Raw genomic sequence first — 19,029 nt, forward strand, 5'->3', positions numbered from 1 at the left:
TGCTAATGGGAACTTCCAATGTGTCCTTATTTTTATCTCTCCGTAAAAGCAGCACAAAACAGGTAACAAAATTAAAATGTCTTCTTGTATTGATTTTAGCCGAAGAAACCTGCTGCTTATCAGAAAATATTCCTCTGATTAAAAGAAGATCGTTCAATGTAGAATCCATAGATTTAAAAAAAAAAACATACAAATTTAATAAGGAACTAGCGCGAAACGATGCGTGCATAAATTTATCCTCTTTATGCCATCCTCCCATGCCTTCTCCACTACTTTCCGGCGCTTGCAACATTCGATCAGCACACGCGTGTAAGAAGTTAAACGCGTTACCCCTTTGCTGCTGCTTCCTTTGAAGGTCATTCCATTCGGCCCCAAAATAAAAAAAAAAACGGGGTGGTGGTATTAAACACACGCTCACCCACCAAACCGGTACCCCAACACAAAGGAAATCGCGGAGAACTGTCCACCCAGCTGTAGACAGCGTTCATTGTTAATGACCTCTTGGTTGGAGGACCCTGCATTTTTTTGTTGGTGGATGTCGCATGTTGCTCCCGTATTATTTCAACGACCACTTACACGAGGTGACCAGGTGTTAAGAGGCGCATCCTTCAATTGTATGTACAGTATGTTTTTATGTTGGATTTGGTAATAATAGCTAATTTCCCACACTGTGCTATGAAACCAAGCCCCCCTAGTAATGATTGGTATATGTGGGTCGCTCTGATGGAATTTGTTGCTAAATCATTTGTTTCGCACATACATTATGGTTGTTTACTCGTTATGGTAGAATGGGCGGCGCTAATTTGTAGCCGGCAAAGTGGTGCAATTAGTACGATCGTCGATCGGTCAATGGTCTTGGCTTAGCAGGGTAAGCTTTTTGTAGAAGAAAACATTAATGCTCAAGAATCGGCTAGGATCTAAAATGAATATTTACCGTGACGAAGCGTATCAATTTGTCAGGCCAGGGGATCCTACCAAGATTCATTCATTTCATCCATGTAAAAAGGTGCGACCCAAGAATTCAGGAGGTTCCATAGCTCAACAGACACTTGGAGCATTGAAGCTTGCTGCCTTTGATTTATCTGCTAACAGATCAAGTCACTGTTGGATTAATACTCAGGGATTTGGTCGCCGTAGGCTAGAATCCACATAGAACGTATCGACTCTGCACTCTGCCTGAGGTGAGATCCTTTCTGAAGGCTCGCTGCCCAAGTAGTTCTGCACTGTAGACAGGTGTCGATTGATTGATTTGCGGTCCCTTGAATCACGCCGATTCACGGCGCAATTCGCGTTGCGTGTGTTTAACTCCACATCCCGTCTTAGACTATAACCTCTCCTTATCGTTCTTTCGCTCCTCTGTACTCTCCTCTGCCTTAGAGGTGACTCAATAGCTTAGATTAGGGTTAGTTTTATCAGCAAGTTAATTGTGCTGCCGCTGCCCTATATACGCTATCGATGGAGACCGAATGCTAATCGCGTATAGCGAATTTCCGCGCATATCGAATTGCATCTGACATCCAATGGATCTTTTCGAATTCATGTTTGCGCATGCATGTAAAACACATTTTTGTTATAATTTCAAGTTTCCTCTTCATGGCGTAACGACCTTCTAGATTACGCCAGCCATCTAAAGGCTCACTAGAGTTGCTGATATCACGTGTAGTTGGATAGTCAGTCCTCACTACGGGGGAGTGACAATCTAATATCATAACTAAAATACTTGGATCTATTTCGCATCAATATTGTATTCAAACTGTGCAATATACGTACAACAATTTCGAATGATTTTCTTAGCCCTGGGACTGTTTTTCTAAGATCAAAATCAACAAAAGAGTGCAGAAAGTTGGATTTTTTCAAGCCCTATACTACCGAAAGGATTCTACCGAAAATCGTTCTCTTAGGACGTTTGTTATAACAAAGACTGATGTTTACATTAAATATATACTTTGATTTCTGAAGGTTCGGTCGAGGTAGAACATAATACCTATGGATATTTCCAATTTCTCCAGAATTCCTTTCAATATTTCATTTGCAATATATGATTTTTGCTTTAACCGAGTATGTCCGGGATAAGGCAAATAATAAGGAGGAAATGCCTTATCAATATGTGGAAATCTATTCAACATAAGCGCTGTTGACAATACGGCACTGGACCGTAATAATCAATAATCAATAAATAAATAAAATATGATTTTTGTTTATTATTGCAGCAGAAAACTTAGTTTTCTTGATCTCTAAGCCAATCAACAATAGTTTCTATAAAACATGCTCAACTTCTGCTTTTCCTTGCCAAGCAAGCTCAACCTCGACTCACCTGAACCAATCAATGTTTTTTTTTTACCTAAACGTTCATACTGGAATCTATTTTCGTACGGTACAGTTCCAGGCATAAAATGTAGTCGTTCACAATCGGCAAAACATTATGATTTATTACCAAGATGATCTTAAAACTCTGGCTTTTGCCATTCACACATCACAACGCACTAATGCATTTTGATCCATTTGGTTCGCCAAAAATGATGAGTGATGGACAGCGATCACACATTTGCGGGCAACAGCTTCAATTTCTACCGCAACGCAAACCAATCAAACCAACTGACTGATCACATTCCCCGAAGAGGATCGGATGGTTTTAATTAAAATTGATAGCCTACACAAGAGATTCTTTCCAACGCCACTAGTCTGCGTCACGCTACGTAACGATTCACGTGGAACGGCAAACTTGGTGGTAATGGAGAGTGGAAAGTGTACCTATAAATAATATAGAAAAATAGATCTTACTGGACGATCAACAATAAACACTGTTCTATCAATAAACAACTGGCCGTTCTTAATGGATGTTCTTACACGCTTGCTAGCAAAGGCTACGGTAGATCACTACACAACAAGATCGTCGGCATCTTCCGTGCAATATGGAGAGCAAAAACGATTCGATGGTTATTGATGTCCTTGCGGAGGAAAACTTCACCTTGACGGATGGCGGTTGCACCAACGAGTTGCCTACTGTCCAGGAATATCTCGATGGTAAGCATATACCAGCAAGTCCAACAAGATTACATGAAACGATATTTCAAAATCCATTTATCAACTAGGTTTAACACTCCCGCTTGCGATTATTATCGGTACAACCGTTCTGCTGAGTATTGCTACCTTTAGTATCTTCTTTAAGAATGCCTACCACATCCTGCATCGAACGCCAAAACAGTTTAAAACCAAATCGATACTGTTGCTAACTATTTACCCGGTAAGAAACCATACAGACGCCAAACAAGTGATTGACGCCTTAAATTGATTGAGTGTTTTATACAAATTCTAGCTAGTAACCCTGTTCGGTGTAGTGTCCATATCCGTCCCGCGTGCTTTCTTCCTATGCGACACGGTCATGCACGTTTACTTCATGATCTGTGCATACGTTTTCTTTAGGTTAGTGTTGCTCAATCAACGAGATCATCCAGCAAAATGATTAGCAATGACGATAGCAATAATAATACATGATTTTTTTTATTCTTTTTTATCCCACCCCACCCTATCCAGCTTATGCATGCAATACGTCGATGGGGAAGATGCGCTCATTAAATCGACCGATTCGCAAACCTTTTCCCTGCGCACTCCACCGTTGTGCTGTTTTGTGCCACTATTCAAACGAGCCCCCGTGACAAAGTGAGTCGGAATATACACGGAGGAGTTTAATTGCCGAGTTGCAACTCGTTCTCCTATCATTTTCTGTCGATGAACACATCATTTTCTCATCTTTCGTTTGTTTGCAGAAATCGATTACGCTTTGTGCGTATGCTTATCATGCAGCTTCCGGTCGTTCAAACCGCTCTCTTCCTTGCTCTGAATGTCGTTTTTGTGGAGGATTATGTAAGTACGAGACGGGCGAACGCTTAGCGATCTGACTAAATGTTGTACCATAATGACCACCCGATTGGCCTTCCCGTTTATAGCCTAATTTCAACCGCATCATTCTGTACTTTGTGCCATTGATCGTCATCTCTATACTGCTCGGTGTGTGGGGATTGAACATTCTCGTGCGAATGCTTGCCCCACTCTATTCGGACCTTAAACTGATGGTTTGTTGATGCCTTAGATTATGATGCAGCAAACTATCAGACATGTAATGTACATCTCATGGCTCTTTCATTTGCAGGGTAAATATTTTGTGTTGCAAGCAGTGCTTATACTTTGCCGGATACAACCGCTCATAATAGCGGGCATCGTGAGCAGCAGTATTAACGATTGTGTCTTTCCCATCACACTGCAGGTGCAGAAAAATGGTGAGTAGCATTTCAAAGAATACATTTGCAAATTTTCTGCATCGCCTTACCTAATATTTCCTCCTTTTTTCCCTCCAAACAGCAATTTTCCAACTGTGTTTGAGCTTCGAAATGATGGTACTATCTTGCTGGGCATCTCTGCTTTACAAATCGCCCTCCATTATTGGACCCGGTTAGACAAGCGAAGTGCGCCAGGTAACGCTTGAAGCTGGTTCCTTACAAAACAATACAAGAATAGCACGGCTACCTAGGCTGATGTAAAATTATCTGTGTTTTAATGTTTACGTGTGATACCAAACCCACCGCTCACCATAGCCACGAACGGAACTAGCCTGGAAGGATGCTCATATGAAGAAGCAGACAACCGGGCTGACCTGACTGACTATATCGAACGGTGTGGTGTATTATTTCGGTGGAAATCTTACAGAAAAAGTTAAATAGAAAATGTAGTAGTTCAACCAACCTTCCTCGTTTTTTTTTACTTCCTTCATAAAGAGCAGTTTATGATGACAAATAGAACATGTTGAAAAGCATCGTACCTGTGCGAAGTGCCCTAACTTAGATTTCGTTATCACTGTCGTCCTCGTCGACCGCTTCCTGGCCAGCACGGTTCGCTGCGGCATACACTTCCGCCGGTACCGTCTTGTGGATGCCCTTCGAATCCTGACACACCCAACTCAACTCCAGTTTGAAGTCTTTGTCCTTCAGTTCATCGTGCACCTGATAGATGCTGTGAATCGAGATTGAGAAGAACGCATTAACACCGCAAATCCTTTTCGAGTAGGATTTTTTTTTAATGAAACACTTACATTTTGCCAGCCGTAAGTACGAGGTCTTTGACGCTCATGTCGGAAAGTTTCAGCTTTTCTATTTCCGTTTTAGCCGTTTGTTTGGCTTTTCCGACGGCACAGCCAAAGTATCCCTGAAAGAAAGGTAGAATAAAGTGTTAAAACCTCGCCTTACATGTAACGATGACACGAAGGTTGTTAGTGTACTCACGCAAGACACACCGGACGGATCAATCATGTACATTTCGGACCCTTTTTCCTCCGACCATGACGCAAGAATGACGCTTACACCGAACGGTCGCACGGCACTGTACAGTGTGTATGCGTGGAAGTAGCTCGACAAACGATCGTTCAGTTGTTTGAGCGGAATGGGACGATTGTTTTGCTGTCGGTAGCTGGCCGCTTCCTGGCGAGCAATGTCCACAACAGCTCTACCATCGGTGATCATACCACTGATAGCCTACAGGTACAGGGGAGATCAACAAAAATAAGCTTAGTAATGCGTGTAGCAGCTTACTATTGTTACCATCTGGTACTTGGCTTACCATTCCGATGGACGTATCGATTGTAAAGATTCTTGTACCGCAATCCGGCTCGTACAGTTTGCTCGTGATCAGTTTCTCTACGGCCAGCACAACACCATCCTTGCCCCGCAGACCAATTACCGTGCCGCTGTTCTCGACCGCCTTTGCTGCGTACTCAATCTGGAACACGCGTCCATCGGGTGAGAACTGTGACGCGGACAGATCGTACTGCAAAACAGAAATCGGATCCCAATCGGAAACCGGGAAACAATCATTGCATCTTGTCCAAAATGAAAACACAAAACAGCGCCATAACCTCAAACCAAAAAACATTTGAGCTTTTACACAGTGAAATGGGGTTTAATGGCGTCACATTTACTTACACCGGTGCCAATGGAACTCATTTTTGTTGAAAATTAAACTGATCACACGAAAGCACTACGAGAAATGGGAAACTAACAATCGCTTGCCGAATGAAACAGCAGAAATTTACGTTCGCAAGCGATGAGAAACAAATTCACTTTGACAGTTCTGTCGAAGACAAGCAAGGATTCTTTCACGCACGATGACAACAACAGCAATGTAGGGCTAGCTTCACGTACAAACTTTTTGTTAACGTCAATTCAAAAAAATGGCAAATTTTGTAAATATTCGCAGACACTGATGGTAATTCAATAAAATCAGAAATCCAGGTTATAATTTAATTCTGTATTTACTTTATTTAGAAGTAGAAGAAACTTTTAGAGGATGCGAATAAATTCATAGCAATTTTTTTGCAATCTGCAATTAAAGAGTCGTTGCTCGTAGCGCATAGTCTCCATCATGTTTGCTTCGTTGCGCTACTTTTGGCCACTGAAATAAACTGCAAATCTATTCTGTTCTTATCTACTCGTGATTTAATGTTCGATCGATAACGAAACATTCGCAACGCAACGGTGGTACAACGAAATATAATGTTTGCCGCAAAGAAAATCGGACGGCATAGCTACAAATCGAGTCGGCATGTGTGCATTCCATGCACACGCTGCGCCCACCTTTTTTGGAGCAACGGGAATTTTTGCGCTCGTATCTATTCGCATACGCTAGTTGTAGTTAGTATAGTTTGCTATCACATTAATCGCTACTTACTTGTATAGAATAGGAGTAATTATTTTACCAACACGTTCCAGCTACCAGATCATCGTATGCTACTAAAACCCGAGCCAAACAATTCACTCATATAAAACACGATAAAATATCTACCGGGTGTACTAATCGCGGGGTACATCCGTCGCATGCTGTTTAAAATGCTGATACGTTTCCGTTTTCGGCGGTCCGAGTCACACCAGCGCGGTTGTGCTGTCTAAGGTAACTATCCAAATTGACGACGGTTTCAGTACACGACAGAAGTGCCTGTCCCACCGGCAGGGGCGGCAACATTCCAAGCGACTCTGCCGGAACACCAGCCTTTTTCCCGTTCCAACCGTTCTCCCGAAGGCAAATGGAAGATGATTGCTTCACTCACACTGCGTTACCGTGCTGCTTTATGCTTCGTTCTGCACCAGTACAAGCTCCTGGCGCATTTTGTCCGGCGTATCCCAGCAGCTTTTGCCGCACGTCCACACGAGCACGTTGCCAAAGTCGATCGGCACCCTTTCGCCGTTCACCTCAAACCGTAACTTTTCGATCATTGTCGGAAGTAGCTGAATTTCACAGATCATTTCATTTTTGCAGTACTGACAGTGGGGCGGTATGGCTATTTCCTTGATGGGCGCTATCAGTAACGGTAATGCATTACGCGAATAGCGAAGCAACTGTCCTGGGTTCTCCTGCAGCTTGCTCAGAAACGAATGAAACATTAGATCGCCATGCATTGGGATGCCCTTCTCGTACAGTTCCTGATCAAGGCTTGGCTTTGGCTGTTGCTTCGTGCCGGAAGCAACATTTTCCACCGGACTTCCGGGACTAGTTTTCACTGAAAGGTTATATGGAGACAAACGTAATAAAAGTAATTAATAATCCACAACCCCGGTTACTCTGTGTTGTTGCTGGCATGCTAACCATCCTCCTGGCGCTGATACTCGGCGAGCAGTTCCCGAACGTGATCGGATGCGAGTGGTGCACTGTAGCGTTCCTCATCGACGCTGATATACAGTCCACGCAGCGTTACATCTGCAATGTTTCGTGGCACAACCTGGGGCTGCTTTAGCAGTGCAATTAAATCACGCTTCGGAGAGATGGGCGTATCTACCACAACAACCTCCGCTTCGAGTCCTTCAATTTCGGCCGATGCTCTCGTTGTGTAGAGATTATCGATCAGCTCTCCGCCTCCAGTAGCTCCACCGGACGGTCTACCATCTCCCCGTGCATTTGCATTCGTTTCGTCTACCCGTAGGTTCTCAAATCCTGGTATGGGTTCCGCTTCCATCGAATTGCTTTCGTCGTCCTCGTCCGACACTTTCTCGTACTGGATCACATTGCCGTTCTCCTCGTTCAACAGCTGTTCCGCCGCAACACTGCTCGTATCCACACGCATGAATGTCGAGGTACTGAAATCATCACGCACCGCCTCCATCCCTTCCTCTGCATCCTCGTCCCAATCGTCGGCTCCACTGCACCAAGATATCGTAGCATCTTTCGACGCTACTTTGCCGGATCGTGCATCCGTAACGCCGTCCGCACCCGGGGAACTCTTTTCCAGCGACTGTATCCGTAGGCACGTCCACGCCTGCGATTGCGTCGAGCAGGGTGCATTTAAACACGCAAACACGTACAACGTTCGATGAAACTGGGAATCATCCAATGGTGCATAGATTTGCACGATCAATGGCCTTTGCTGGCCGCAGAAAATGCACGGCTGAACCTCTATCGCGCCAGCAGGCCAATCCTTGCAGCAACCAACAGGGGCAAACAAAGAAGGTAAAAATATCGATCGCAGTTATTGGGTCTCGGGCAATGTGAACAGCCCACCGTACTTACCGCATGGCCACCGATTTTGTTGGTCGTGTAGGATAGATAGGGTCGATCCTTTTCCGCGATTGGTTCATCCTCGAACCCTAGCAGGACAAGCGTTTGTTTCTTGGCCATTTTCCCCGTAGGAAATTTGGCGTACGAGTATTACGGACGGGATCAGCTGGAAACAACTGCTGCTTGCACGAGGAAGATTGATTTTTCTCACCCTGTCTGGGGAATCGTATTATGCTGACGTTTTTGGCCGTCAGAAACGCGCACACGCGCACTGACATCCGTGAGACGATGTCAAAACATTCGGTTTTTGTTTTGTTTATGGAAAACACAATTCAAAAATTTAAGCAGATTATTCAAAATGGATTACATATAAAAATTAAACCATTTATTATAAAACATGCAAATTAAGAAATAAAAAATTGTGATATTTCATTGGAATGAAAAAAACGAAATATTTATTATGCAAAGGTAAATTTGTTGAGGGGTTTTTATTGAATCATTTAAATTCCACCACGCAGACGAAGAACCAGATGGAGAGTGGATTCCTTCTGGATGTTATAATCCGACAGGGTACGGCCATCTTCGAGCTGCTTGCCGGCAAAGATGAGACGTTGTTGATCTGGAGGGATTCCCTCCTTGTCCTGGATCTTGGCTTTTACATTCTCGATGGTGTCGGATGGTTCCACCTCCAGCGTGATGGTCTTTCCGGTCAGTGTCTTGACGAAAATCTGCATGCCACCACGCAGACGAAGTACCAGATGAAGAGTGGATTCCTTCTGGATGTTATAATCCGACAGGGTACGGCCATCTTCGAGCTGCTTGCCGGCAAAGATGAGACGTTGCTGATCTGGAGGGATTCCCTCCTTGTCCTGAATCTTGGCTTTTACATTCTCGATGGTGTCGGATGGTTCCACCTCCAGCGTGATGGTCTTTCCGGTCAGTGTCTTGACGAAAATCTGCATGCCACCACGCAGACGAAGTACCAGATGGAGAGTGGATTCCTTCTGGATGTTATAATCCGACAGGGTACGGCCATCTTCGAGCTGCTTGCCGGCAAAGATGAGACGTTGCTGATCTGGAGGGATTCCCTCCTTGTCCTGAATCTTGGCTTTTACATTCTCGATGGTGTCGGATGGTTCCACCTCCAGCGTGATGGTCTTTCCGGTCAGTGTCTTGACGAAAATCTGCATGCCACCACGCAGACGAAGTACCAGATGAAGAGTGGATTCCTTCTGGATGTTATAATCCGACAGGGTGCGACCATCTTCGAGCTGCTTGCCGGCAAAGATCAGACGCTGCTGATCTGGAGGGATTCCCTCCTTGTCCTGAATCTTGGCCTTTACATTCTCGATGGTGTCGGATGGTTCCACCTCCAGCGTGATGGTCTTTCCGGTCAGAGTCTTGACGAAAATCTGCATGCCACCACGCAGACGAAGTACCAGATGGAGAGTGGATTCCTTCTGGATGTTATAATCCGACAGGGTGCGACCATCTTCGAGCTGCTTGCCGGCAAAGATGAGACGTTGCTGATCTGGAGGGATTCCCTCCTTGTCCTGAATCTTGGCTTTTACATTCTCGATGGTGTCGGATGGTTCCACCTCCAGCGTGATGGTCTTTCCGGTCAGTGTCTTGACGAAAATCTGCATGCCACCACGCAGACGAAGTACCAGATGAAGAGTGGATTCCTTCTGGATGTTATAATCCGACAGGGTACGGCCATCTTCGAGCTGCTTGCCGGCAAAGATGAGACGTTGCTGATCTGGAGGGATTCCCTCCTTGTCCTGAATCTTGGCTTTTACATTCTCGATGGTGTCGGATGGTTCCACCTCCAGCGTGATGGTCTTTCCGGTCAGTGTCTTGACGAAAATCTGCATGCCACCACGCAGACGAAGTACCAGATGGAGAGTGGATTCCTTCTGGATGTTATAATCCGACAGGGTACGGCCATCTTCGAGCTGCTTGCCGGCAAAGATGAGACGTTGCTGATCTGGAGGGATTCCCTCCTTGTCCTGAATCTTGGCTTTTACATTCTCGATGGTGTCGGATGGTTCCACCTCCAGCGTGATGGTCTTTCCGGTCAGTGTCTTGACGAAAATCTGCATGCCACCACGCAGACGAAGTACCAGATGAAGAGTGGATTCCTTCTGGATGTTATAATCCGACAGGGTGCGACCATCTTCGAGCTGCTTGCCGGCAAAGATCAGACGCTGCTGATCTGGAGGGATTCCCTCCTTGTCCTGAATCTTGGCCTTTACATTCTCGATGGTGTCGGATGGTTCCACCTCCAGCGTGATGGTCTTTCCGGTCAGAGTCTTGACGAAAATCTGCATGCCACCACGCAGACGAAGTACCAGATGGAGAGTGGATTCCTTCTGGATGTTATAATCCGACAGGGTGCGACCATCTTCGAGCTGCTTGCCGGCAAAGATCAGACGCTGCTGATCTGGAGGGATTCCCTCCTTGTCCTGAATCTTGGCTTTTACATTCTCGATGGTGTCGGATGGTTCCACCTCCAGCGTGATGGTCTTTCCGGTCAGTGTCTTGACGAAAATCTGCATGCCACCACGCAGACGAAGTACCAGATGGAGAGTGGATTCCTTCTGGATGTTATAATCCGACAGGGTACGACCATCTTCGAGCTGCTTGCCGGCAAAGATGAGACGTTGCTGATCTGGAGGGATTCCCTCCTTGTCCTGAATCTTGGCCTTTACATTCTCGATGGTGTCGGATGGTTCCACCTCCAGGGTGATGGTCTTTCCGGTCAGAGTCTTGACGAAAATCTGCATGCCACCACGCAGACGAAGTACCAGATGGAGAGTGGATTCCTTCTGGATGTTATAATCCGACAGGGTACGGCCATCTTCGAGCTGCTTGCCGGCAAAGATCAGACGCTGCTGATCTGGAGGGATTCCCTCCTTGTCCTGAATCTTGGCCTTTACATTCTCGATGGTGTCGGATGGTTCCACCTCCAGCGTGATGGTCTTTCCGGTCAGAGTCTTGACGAAAATCTGCATGCCACCACGCAGACGAAGTACCAGATGGAGAGTGGATTCCTTCTGGATGTTATAATCCGACAGGGTGCGACCATCTTCGAGCTGCTTGCCGGCAAAGATCAGACGTTGCTGATCTGGAGGGATTCCCTCCTTGTCCTGAATCTTGGCTTTTACATTCTCGATGGTGTCGGATGGTTCCACCTCCAGCGTGATGGTCTTTCCGGTCAGTGTCTTGACGAAAATCTGCATGCCACCACGCAGACGAAGTACCAGATGGAGAGTGGATTCCTTCTGGATGTTATAATCCGACAGGGTACGGCCATCTTCGAGCTGCTTGCCGGCAAAGATGAGACGTTGCTGGTCTGGAGGGATTCCCTCCTTGTCCTGGATCTTGGCTTTTACATTCTCGATGGTGTCGGATGGTTCCACCTCCAGGGTGATGGTCTTTCCGGTCAGAGTCTTCACAAAGATTTGCATATTGGAGCTGTTGAAGAAAACGGCAAAAACATAATAGTATTAGGTTCAGCTTTGTTTGTGTCTCCTTCCTACAAATGTATCATTTTACTTGCACCTAGAAGCCATTCGGTCATTAACCGTGACATAATAATAGCAACTGGGACATAATTCTTTCGTAATATTCGTTGTTGCAGCATTTGAGTTGTAATCTAATTATACTATTACGATTCAACGTAACCATTCCATTAGCAAAGCGCTTAGTGTTGACTAAATTGGTGCAGCACTGTCATTGTTTTTGCACGCAACGGGCATCTGGAACAATCTAGAATCATTTGTTGCGGACGAGTGATTCAACGGGAAGTTTCTAGATACAAAAACTTCAGTAAGCTGGTGCTAAATATAAACTGATGACGAAATGCTGTGCGAAAAAACGTCATACAACAATTACTTTTTTTTATTCGTAAAGGACGGCCAGGCCGTATTGCTAACAATTACCATTTTAAATTGCTGCAAAATTCGTAGTGAATCACTTTCGATAAAAATAATGCAAATTGACTAATTAATAAGTCATACAGCAACGTACAAGACTGAACTACGAAGACTGCGCTAGATGCTGCCGCTTTAATCGTAATGTGAAAATATACCATGGCCTCACAATGACGTCATACTTTTCGAGCGACTATCATTTGCGTTTGCTACGACCGATGAATAATCAATCCTTGCAAACTTTTCAAGAAACGGTCATATCACGAAACTTAACATTTCTTTTTCGATTGCTTCTGAACAGTTTTAATTCACACCACAGTTATATTTTTACTGAAAAGAAATCAATTTTCTTCCAACTAATGTGAATGGCGTTTTTATCTGTTAATTAGTTGGCAAGTGATACAGCCAGGCAGTTCTCTATCGGAATAAAAAAGGAGCTAATGAAAATTACCACAATTTCAACTAAAAACCTTCGAATCCGCATACAATACGATAGAAATACGACTGAACTTAATGTTTTTCCAACTGTACAGCTAGATTTCAACAGAAAGAGCTACGTAGCAATTCCGAAAGCGTAAATTTGCTGTCTATTAAGCACGGCTCACTGCGCCATTACGCCATCTTGCAATGGAACGAGTCACTTTCATCGCACTAAAGTTTAGACTGGTTTTCCTAATATTTCCGCTCTTAATCATAATGTTTTAGCACCGAAACGTAAAACTATGTTGAAATTACCTTTTATTCTAATAAGTTCACAATAATATTCTTCGCTGCACTGCACACAATTGCAATTTTATGCACTTTTTGTTTCAACACTTTCCGCACGAGTACTTTGTTCAGCTCACTTGCTATTTTTCACAATGGCTGCTTGAATCGGTTCCTCCTTTATATAGACTGCTGAGGGTAAAAGGAAAAAAGCAAACAAATGTCATGGCTGGTAATAAGCTGCGTTTACACGGTGCAGATACACAAAGAGATTTACATAGGGCGAGACAGAATAGATTTTACAATTTGTTTCGAACATTGGGATTGTGCTTATTCTGTGAAGTGCAATTTATTTTACAATTCTTTGATTTCGTTTAGCTTTCGTTCAATTACTTCAAATTTCAGTCCGATTTAATTTTTTTTTCAACTACGGTTATTATTGCGTTCATCAACATATTTTCAGTCTACTTACGTGTAAGCTTGATCGCATATTGTACGTGTAATTCATCATTCATATTTACACTGATCGTGTTCAGCGTGGAACGATCGTTGTTTTTATTCATGGTACGCAGCAGTAAATGGGACATGTTGAGTATAAAATAGGACAATGAGCTTGATTTGTAGAGCACATCTAGAGGCCACCTTTGAGTCGTAGTACGAGATGAATGGTGGACCCCTTGATAATGCTGTATTCCTGCAGTTGACGACCGTCCTCCAGCTGTTTACCAGCGAAGATCATACGCTGTTGATTTGGTGGGATTTCCTCCCGCTCATCGATCTGTTTCTTGACGCTTTCCACGGTAGCCTCAGGCTCAGTGTCCACGGCAATGGTTTTACCGGTTAACATTCTAACAAAAATTTGCATCCCACCCTTGAGCCGAAGAACCAGATGTATTGTGGAACCCTTGATGATGCTGTATTCCTGTAGCTGACGGCCATCTTCTAGCTGCTTCCCAGCAAAAATCATACGCTGTTGATTCGGGGGGATTTCCTCACGCTCGTCAATCTGTTTCTTAACACTCTCAACGGTTGCTTCTGGTTCCGTGTCAATGGCAATCGTTTTACCCGTTAGCATCCGCACAAAAATTTGCATACCACCCTTAAGCCGGAGCACCAAATGCATCGTCGATCCATGCTGAATATTGTAATCAGATATAATCCGACCATCTTCCAGCTGTTTCCCAGCAAATATAATGCGCTGCTGTTCCGGTTCAATACCTTCCCGTTCTAGGATTTTATTTTTGATATCCAAAACCGTTTCTGACGCGACCACATCAAGTGTGATGGTTTTTCCGGTCAATGTTTTCACGAAGATCTGCATCATTTAAGCTGTTTGTAGGAATTACATTTGTTAAAATTAGACATTCATTATTCACATATTTTCGACAACTGATTAATTACATCACGTTTGAATGGTAAAAATTGCGACCATGTTTAACCGCTTTGGCAGTAACGATCGATCATGATTTCTCTTCCGCGAATGGATGCAGCGTCTTTGTTAAAGTATTTTTACTACAGCTCTCAATCTTCTATCGGTTTCCTTTTCCGAACATCAGGTACGTCACGCGTAGATGAAGCGTGGTTAAAAATAAAAGTTCGTTGTCCAACGTAGAAGGTTACTAGCTATAGATACGTTGCACCGTATTTCGCTCACGTTTACAACTATCCACAAAGCCATGTGATGTCTGTCTCGTCTTTGATGTCGGTAAAATGTGGTCCATCTGCTGAATGAAACGAACATGATCATCATCGAGGTAATGGTATGAAGATAAAGATGCAGGAAAATGAACTATCTTACCTTGCTGGTTCTGCACTATCGCTTTTTTCACTATCAGTTTCAAGAGCAACACTTTTTAAGACTAAGCCTAAGACTAAGATGTAATATCACCTGAGAAAGAGCTTTGTGATCGAGATTATTGCCGAATCAAACTGAGCCGATTGACAACACGCTGAAAGCTTTTTATAGTATTAAGCGAATGCGTCCGACGCACTGCCAGATTAGAATTAGAAAGGGATTGCTCGTTCTATCAAAGAATGTTGGCACGGTGCAGTACAATAGCGTCTTCCGCATGATTGTTTACTATTTTATCTAAAGCAAGTTACATGCATACTGTTAAAACTACAGATACTTCATTTTAACAGATTTTATGTAACAAATTACAAACCCTACCTTACAAGGTCTAGGGTCATTCTGCAACTCATGGGACAACGGCGCCGGTCTTCACATGGCAGGATCTTGGTTCAAATCACTATCGAACCGTTCTCCCGTAGTGAGAAGAGAAGTTATTCTAGGTTACAAAGTCAATTGAACAATAAGATATTCAAAATCTATCGCGAACGGTAAAATTACATTCATCAAACAATTTGATCACAGGACACGATGCTGGAACAGCTGATAGATACTGACGATTATATCAGGTTGGGCGTTGACTCTCATCTTGGCACAGAAATTATTTGTCTGCGGTCAAAGTCAATGGCAATGTCTTCGGTAGATTCTGTGTTTCGTTTTTGTTTTGGCAACATGACAATAGCGGATTGTTTGCTTGCAATTATGTCACACACACAGGACGATCGACACTATAAAAACCCTCGATCATTGTTCGAAGAACTCAAACAAGCAAGTGTCCTTGGACAGAACTAGTGTTAATTATCGAATAGGATCGTTAGGAGCAGAGCTAAACGGTAAGACTTGTACAAGGTAAAGTAGGTATCGAATATACCTCACACTATGATACTTTCCACAGGCAGAATCATGCAGATCTTCGTGAAGATGTTGACTGGCAAGACCATTGCCGTGGACACTGAGCCAGAGGCCACGGTTGAAAGTGTTAAGAAACAGATTGACGAGCGTGAGGAAATCCCTCCGAACCAGCAACGAATGATCTTCGCTGGCAAGCAGCTGGAAGATGGCCGTCAGCTACAGGAATACAGCATCATCAAGGGCTCCACAATTCATTTGGTCCTGCGTCTCAAGGGTGGCATGCAGATTTTTGTGAAGATGTTGACTGGCAAGACCATTGCCGTGGACACTGAGCCTGAGGCAACAGTGGAAAGCGTCAAGAAACAGATCGATGAGCGTGAAGAAATTCCCCCAAACCAACAGCGCATGATCTTCGCTGGCAAACAACTGGAAGATGGTCGTCAGCTACAGGAATACAGCATCATCAAGGGCTCCACAATTCATTTGGTCCTGCGTCTCAAGGGTGGCATGCAGATTTTTGTGAAGATGTTGACTGGAAAGACCATTGCTGTGGATACTGAGCCTGAAGCAACAGTGGAAAGCGTCAAGAAACAGATCGATGAGCGAGAAGAAATTCCCCCAAACCAACAGCGTATGATTTTTGCCGGCAAGCAACTGGAAGATGGTCGTCAGCTACAGGAATACAGTATCATCAAGGGTTCCACAATTCATTTGGTGCTGCGTCTCAAGGGTGGCATGCAGATTTTTGTGAAGATGTTGACTGGCAAGACCATTGCTGTGGACACAGAACCTGAGGCAACCGTTGAAAGCGTCAAGAAACAGATCGACGAGCGTGAGGAAATTCCGCCAAACCAACAGCGTATGATCTTCGCCGGTAAACAACTGGAAGATGGCCGTCAGCTACAGGAATACAGCATCATCAAGGGCTCTACTATTCATCTGGTTCTTCGACTGAAGGGAGGATCGCAGCTAAACGTTGACTGAGCACTAAACCGAATGATAACTAGAACAAAGAAAGCATGGGATAAGGTCCAACTCATTCCGTCGATGAGTAAATGTGTAACAAAAAGAGCAAACAACTGCCAAAAACAATGATGAAATTGATCCAATCACAGACGAATGCTACAGAAAAGCAGCGTTTGTAATTAAAGTTTAACAAATAATAAAAGGTTTTGTTGAATAATTTTAATTTTAGTTTTTAGTCCGTCTTTAACAACCTTGCGAGAAAACGAACTTTTTATTATGATTTTGAATTTTTTAACGAAACAAGAACGAAAGCTGTTCAATGCTGTCGTTAAGTTAAATGTCATCTCTCCCACAGCTCGCCGGTGGTGTTTGTTTACCAAAATGTGTTTCAGGACAAACGTGTTTTGGTTGCGAAAAATCGCTTTTACCGAAAATGTGCGCTACTACGCGGGTATTTATCAGAAGAATCCACAGCTGAAGCCTGCAACAGCAACAATTGAAACGATCAAAGCGAAACTTACCGCAAACGATACACCATCGACGGAAGAATGGAAAAACATTCGCTTGAACATACTGAATGAGCGCAGGTTCAACAGTACAAATGTTGATAGCGTGGTGCTAGGACTTTGTCCTAATTTGAGAATTGGAAAATCTTATGTTAGCTTCTTGCAACAGCAAGGACTTGAAACTAACCTAGCGATTGTTGGGAAGTTGTTGCGACTGTACCGATTGAAAGAGGATGCAATAAGCGAAGCAGATGAAGCCGAAATTTGGCGGATGTACACGGAATTGCGTGAACAGAACGCTGTCCTTGATGCGAATACGTGCGAGCATGCGATCAATGCACTGTCACTGACTAAACACTGGCGACATTGCTTAGAGCTGCTGGAAATGATCAAAATCTCCGGTACACCCGATAGTTCATCGTACAACTGCATCGCGACGAAAGCTTTCCAGTCTGGCGACGAATCGACGGGCTGGTTAATGATGCAGGAAATGTGTGAGAACAAGCGCATTCCAAATGATGACAGCTTTCTCGCGTGGATAAATTACAGCCGTTATCAGCAGGGTCAAAGCTTTCCCGCTAATCTGGAACGGATGCTTCAGTTTACCATGGATTACACGGTATTCCTTTCAAAACACGTCGGGAAAGAGTTGTTGCAGCTACCACAAGACATCGGAGTTAGTGTGCATGAGACGCGCATCACTGACGGTGGTAAATGTTCTCACTGTAAGGGAAAGCTTTCTAGCATAGTTGTATCGAACGAGTTGTTCCAGAGGATGAGGGATAGGTTCCTCGAGGCGGTGCTCATCAGTAAGGAGATTTTTAATCGTACCACCCCGGACGAGCTGGCCCGTTTTCAAGTGTTTTTGAAGAAAACTCTCCCGTACGACGTGGTGATCGATGGGCTGAATGTGGCTTTTTCTTCGGGCAATCAAAAGAATCCTACCATTTACGCGCAACAAGTTGCTGCCGTCGTTCGGCACTATGTTCGTCAAAGGCAGCGGGTGCTCGTCATAGGCCGGAAGCATATGGACAAGTGGCGAACGAAGGAGATGAAGTACATCCGTGAGAACAGTTTTCTATTTCTTACCGAAGATTTGTACGTACGGTTGATTAGTTTTTTAGTCCGGAACCATAAGCTTAAAAGCTTCCTTTTGTTTCAGGTCACAAGACGATCCATTTCTGCTGTATGCTGCGCTGGAAAGTGGCCCAAAGACAGATTTCTTTTCACGCGATCTAATGCGAAAACATTCGTTCATGCTTGGTAGCGAGCTGAGCGGCGTATTTAAACGCTGGCAACAGGAACATCAGTACTCGCTGCTTTCCATCATGCCGGATGGGCGCGTCATCATAAAGGCTCCGTTCAAGTATGAACTGTACGCGCACAAGTCCTGTGATAATCGATGGCACGTACCACTAGTTGAGTGTGCGTACCGTATTCCCAAGGTGGAGAAGCAAAACGAATGGCTTTGCATGGGCATAAAATAATATGACCAAGAATAGGGGTAGAATAAAGCAGTTGAACACATGTTTCTAGTAAAATATTCAAACTACTACTACTTATTCTTTTTCTCTGAGGATGTATCACGGTTCGCTGAATGAGTCCAGCTTCCTGGGCCCTCCAATTGTGAGTCCACGATCCTCTTCGTGTTATCGGAACCGGCTACTGATGGTATGTCGTA

General features: G+C 44.2%; 7 protein-coding genes across 16 annotated transcripts; 3 read left to right on the top strand and 4 right to left on the bottom strand.

The window, feature by feature from the left end:
- Positions 1-2,912: 2,912 nt before the first annotated feature.
- On the top strand, positions 2,913-4,494 carry LOC126558600 (organic solute transporter alpha-like protein). Its single transcript, XM_050214639.1, has 8 exons — positions 2,913-3,024; positions 3,093-3,244; positions 3,317-3,423; positions 3,535-3,660; positions 3,768-3,864; positions 3,948-4,073; positions 4,151-4,277; positions 4,360-4,494. The coding sequence occupies exons 1-8, from the start codon at positions 2,913-2,915 to the stop codon at positions 4,452-4,454; spliced, it is 942 nt and encodes a 313-aa protein (XP_050070596.1). The 3' UTR covers positions 4,455-4,494.
- A 337-nt stretch (positions 4,495-4,831) lies between these two features.
- LOC126558856 (proteasome subunit alpha type-3) lies at positions 4,832-6,115 on the bottom strand. The gene is made up of 5 exons (XM_050214934.1): positions 5,973-6,115; positions 5,611-5,817; positions 5,277-5,525; positions 5,087-5,199; positions 4,832-5,007 (listed from the first exon to the last, which is right to left on the bottom strand). The coding sequence occupies exons 1-5, from the start codon at positions 5,991-5,993 to the stop codon at positions 4,836-4,838; spliced, it is 762 nt and encodes a 253-aa protein (XP_050070891.1). The 5' UTR covers positions 5,994-6,115; the 3' UTR covers positions 4,832-4,835.
- Positions 6,116-7,112: 997 nt separating this feature from the next.
- On the bottom strand, positions 7,113-8,679 carry LOC126558767 (programmed cell death protein 2-like). Its single transcript, XM_050214828.1, has 3 exons — positions 8,548-8,679; positions 7,630-8,455; positions 7,113-7,543 (listed from the first exon to the last, which is right to left on the bottom strand). Exons 1-3 carry the CDS (start codon positions 8,653-8,655, stop codon positions 7,113-7,115), a joined length of 1,365 nt encoding a protein of 454 aa, XP_050070785.1. The 5' UTR covers positions 8,656-8,679.
- A 348-nt stretch (positions 8,680-9,027) lies between these two features.
- On the bottom strand, positions 9,028-13,287 carry LOC126556936 (polyubiquitin). 10 transcript variants are annotated; one of them, XM_050212509.1, is made up of 3 exons: positions 13,206-13,287; positions 11,958-12,012; positions 9,028-10,817 (listed from the first exon to the last, which is right to left on the bottom strand). In XM_050212509.1, exons 2-3 carry the CDS (start codon positions 12,003-12,005, stop codon positions 9,036-9,038), a joined length of 1,830 nt encoding a protein of 609 aa, XP_050068466.1. In that variant the 5' UTR covers positions 12,006-12,012; positions 13,206-13,287; the 3' UTR covers positions 9,028-9,035. The 10 variants fall into 10 exon arrangements, with proteins under 10 accessions (XP_050068466.1, XP_050068459.1, XP_050068458.1 ...); XM_050212502.1 differs by having other exon boundaries at positions 9,028-11,501; XM_050212501.1 differs by having other exon boundaries at positions 9,028-12,012.
- Positions 13,288-13,803: 516 nt separating this feature from the next.
- On the bottom strand, positions 13,804-14,499 carry LOC126558970 (polyubiquitin-B-like). Its single transcript, XM_050215061.1, has one exon. It carries the CDS (start codon positions 14,497-14,499, stop codon positions 13,807-13,809), a length of 693 nt encoding a protein of 230 aa, XP_050071018.1. The 3' UTR covers positions 13,804-13,806.
- Positions 14,500-15,668: 1,169 nt separating this feature from the next.
- Positions 15,669-16,860, top strand: LOC126560114 (polyubiquitin-B-like). Its single transcript, XM_050216276.1, has 2 exons — positions 15,669-15,857; positions 15,920-16,860. The coding sequence occupies exon 2, from the start codon at positions 15,928-15,930 to the stop codon at positions 16,858-16,860; it is 933 nt and encodes a 310-aa protein (XP_050072233.1). The 5' UTR covers positions 15,669-15,857; positions 15,920-15,927.
- A 348-nt stretch (positions 16,861-17,208) lies between these two features.
- On the top strand, positions 17,209-18,871 carry LOC126558533 (mitochondrial ribonuclease P catalytic subunit). Its single transcript, XM_050214557.1, has 2 exons — positions 17,209-18,446; positions 18,511-18,871. Exons 1-2 carry the CDS (start codon positions 17,224-17,226, stop codon positions 18,833-18,835), a joined length of 1,548 nt encoding a protein of 515 aa, XP_050070514.1. The 5' UTR covers positions 17,209-17,223; the 3' UTR covers positions 18,836-18,871.
- Positions 18,872-19,029: the final 158 nt, after the last annotated feature.

Source organism: Anopheles maculipalpis, chromosome 2RL (genome assembly GCF_943734695.1).
Source record: "Anopheles maculipalpis chromosome 2RL, idAnoMacuDA_375_x, whole genome shotgun sequence".
Lineage (NCBI taxonomy): Eukaryota > Metazoa > Arthropoda > Insecta > Diptera > Culicidae > Anopheles > Anopheles maculipalpis.

Excerpts from the sequence above, each read along its gene's own strand:
- LOC126558970 (XM_050215061.1), bottom strand. The coding sequence starts at position 14,499 with ATGATGCAGATCTTCGTGAAAACATTGACCGGAAAAACCATCACACTT.
- LOC126558767 (XM_050214828.1), bottom strand. The coding sequence starts at position 8,655 with ATGGCCAAGAAACAAACGCTTGTCCTGCTAGGGTTCGAGGATGAACCA. Across the intron at positions 8,456-8,547 it reads ACAAAATCGGTGGCCATGCG|GATTGGCCTGCTGGCGCGAT; the intron begins GTAAGTACGGTG and ends GGTTGCTGCAAG. Across the intron at positions 7,544-7,629 it reads GTATCAGCGCCAGGAGGATG|TGAAAACTAGTCCCGGAAGT; the intron begins GTTAGCATGCCA and ends ATAACCTTTCAG.
- LOC126558533 (XM_050214557.1), top strand. The coding sequence starts at position 17,224 with ATGTGTTTCAGGACAAACGTGTTTTGGTTGCGAAAAATCGCTTTTACC. Across the intron at positions 18,447-18,510 it reads CTATTTCTTACCGAAGATTT|GTCACAAGACGATCCATTTC; the intron begins GTACGTACGGTT and ends CTTTTGTTTCAG.
- LOC126560114 (XM_050216276.1), top strand. The coding sequence starts at position 15,928 with ATGCAGATCTTCGTGAAGATGTTGACTGGCAAGACCATTGCCGTGGAC.
- LOC126558600 (XM_050214639.1), top strand. The coding sequence starts at position 2,913 with ATGGAGAGCAAAAACGATTCGATGGTTATTGATGTCCTTGCGGAGGAA. Across the intron at positions 3,025-3,092 it reads TGTCCAGGAATATCTCGATG|GTTTAACACTCCCGCTTGCG; the intron begins GTAAGCATATAC and ends TTTATCAACTAG. Across the intron at positions 3,245-3,316 it reads TGTTGCTAACTATTTACCCG|CTAGTAACCCTGTTCGGTGT; the intron begins GTAAGAAACCAT and ends TACAAATTCTAG.
- LOC126558856 (XM_050214934.1), bottom strand. The coding sequence starts at position 5,993 with ATGAGTTCCATTGGCACCGGT. Across the intron at positions 5,818-5,972 it reads TGAGTTCCATTGGCACCGGT|TACGATCTGTCCGCGTCACA; the intron begins GTAAGTAAATGT and ends TCTGTTTTGCAG. Across the intron at positions 5,526-5,610 it reads TCGATACGTCCATCGGAATG|GCTATCAGTGGTATGATCAC; the intron begins GTAAGCCAAGTA and ends CTGTACCTGTAG.
- LOC126556936 (XM_050212501.1), bottom strand. The coding sequence starts at position 12,005 with ATGCAAATCTTTGTGAAGACTCTGACCGGAAAGACCATCACCCTGGAG.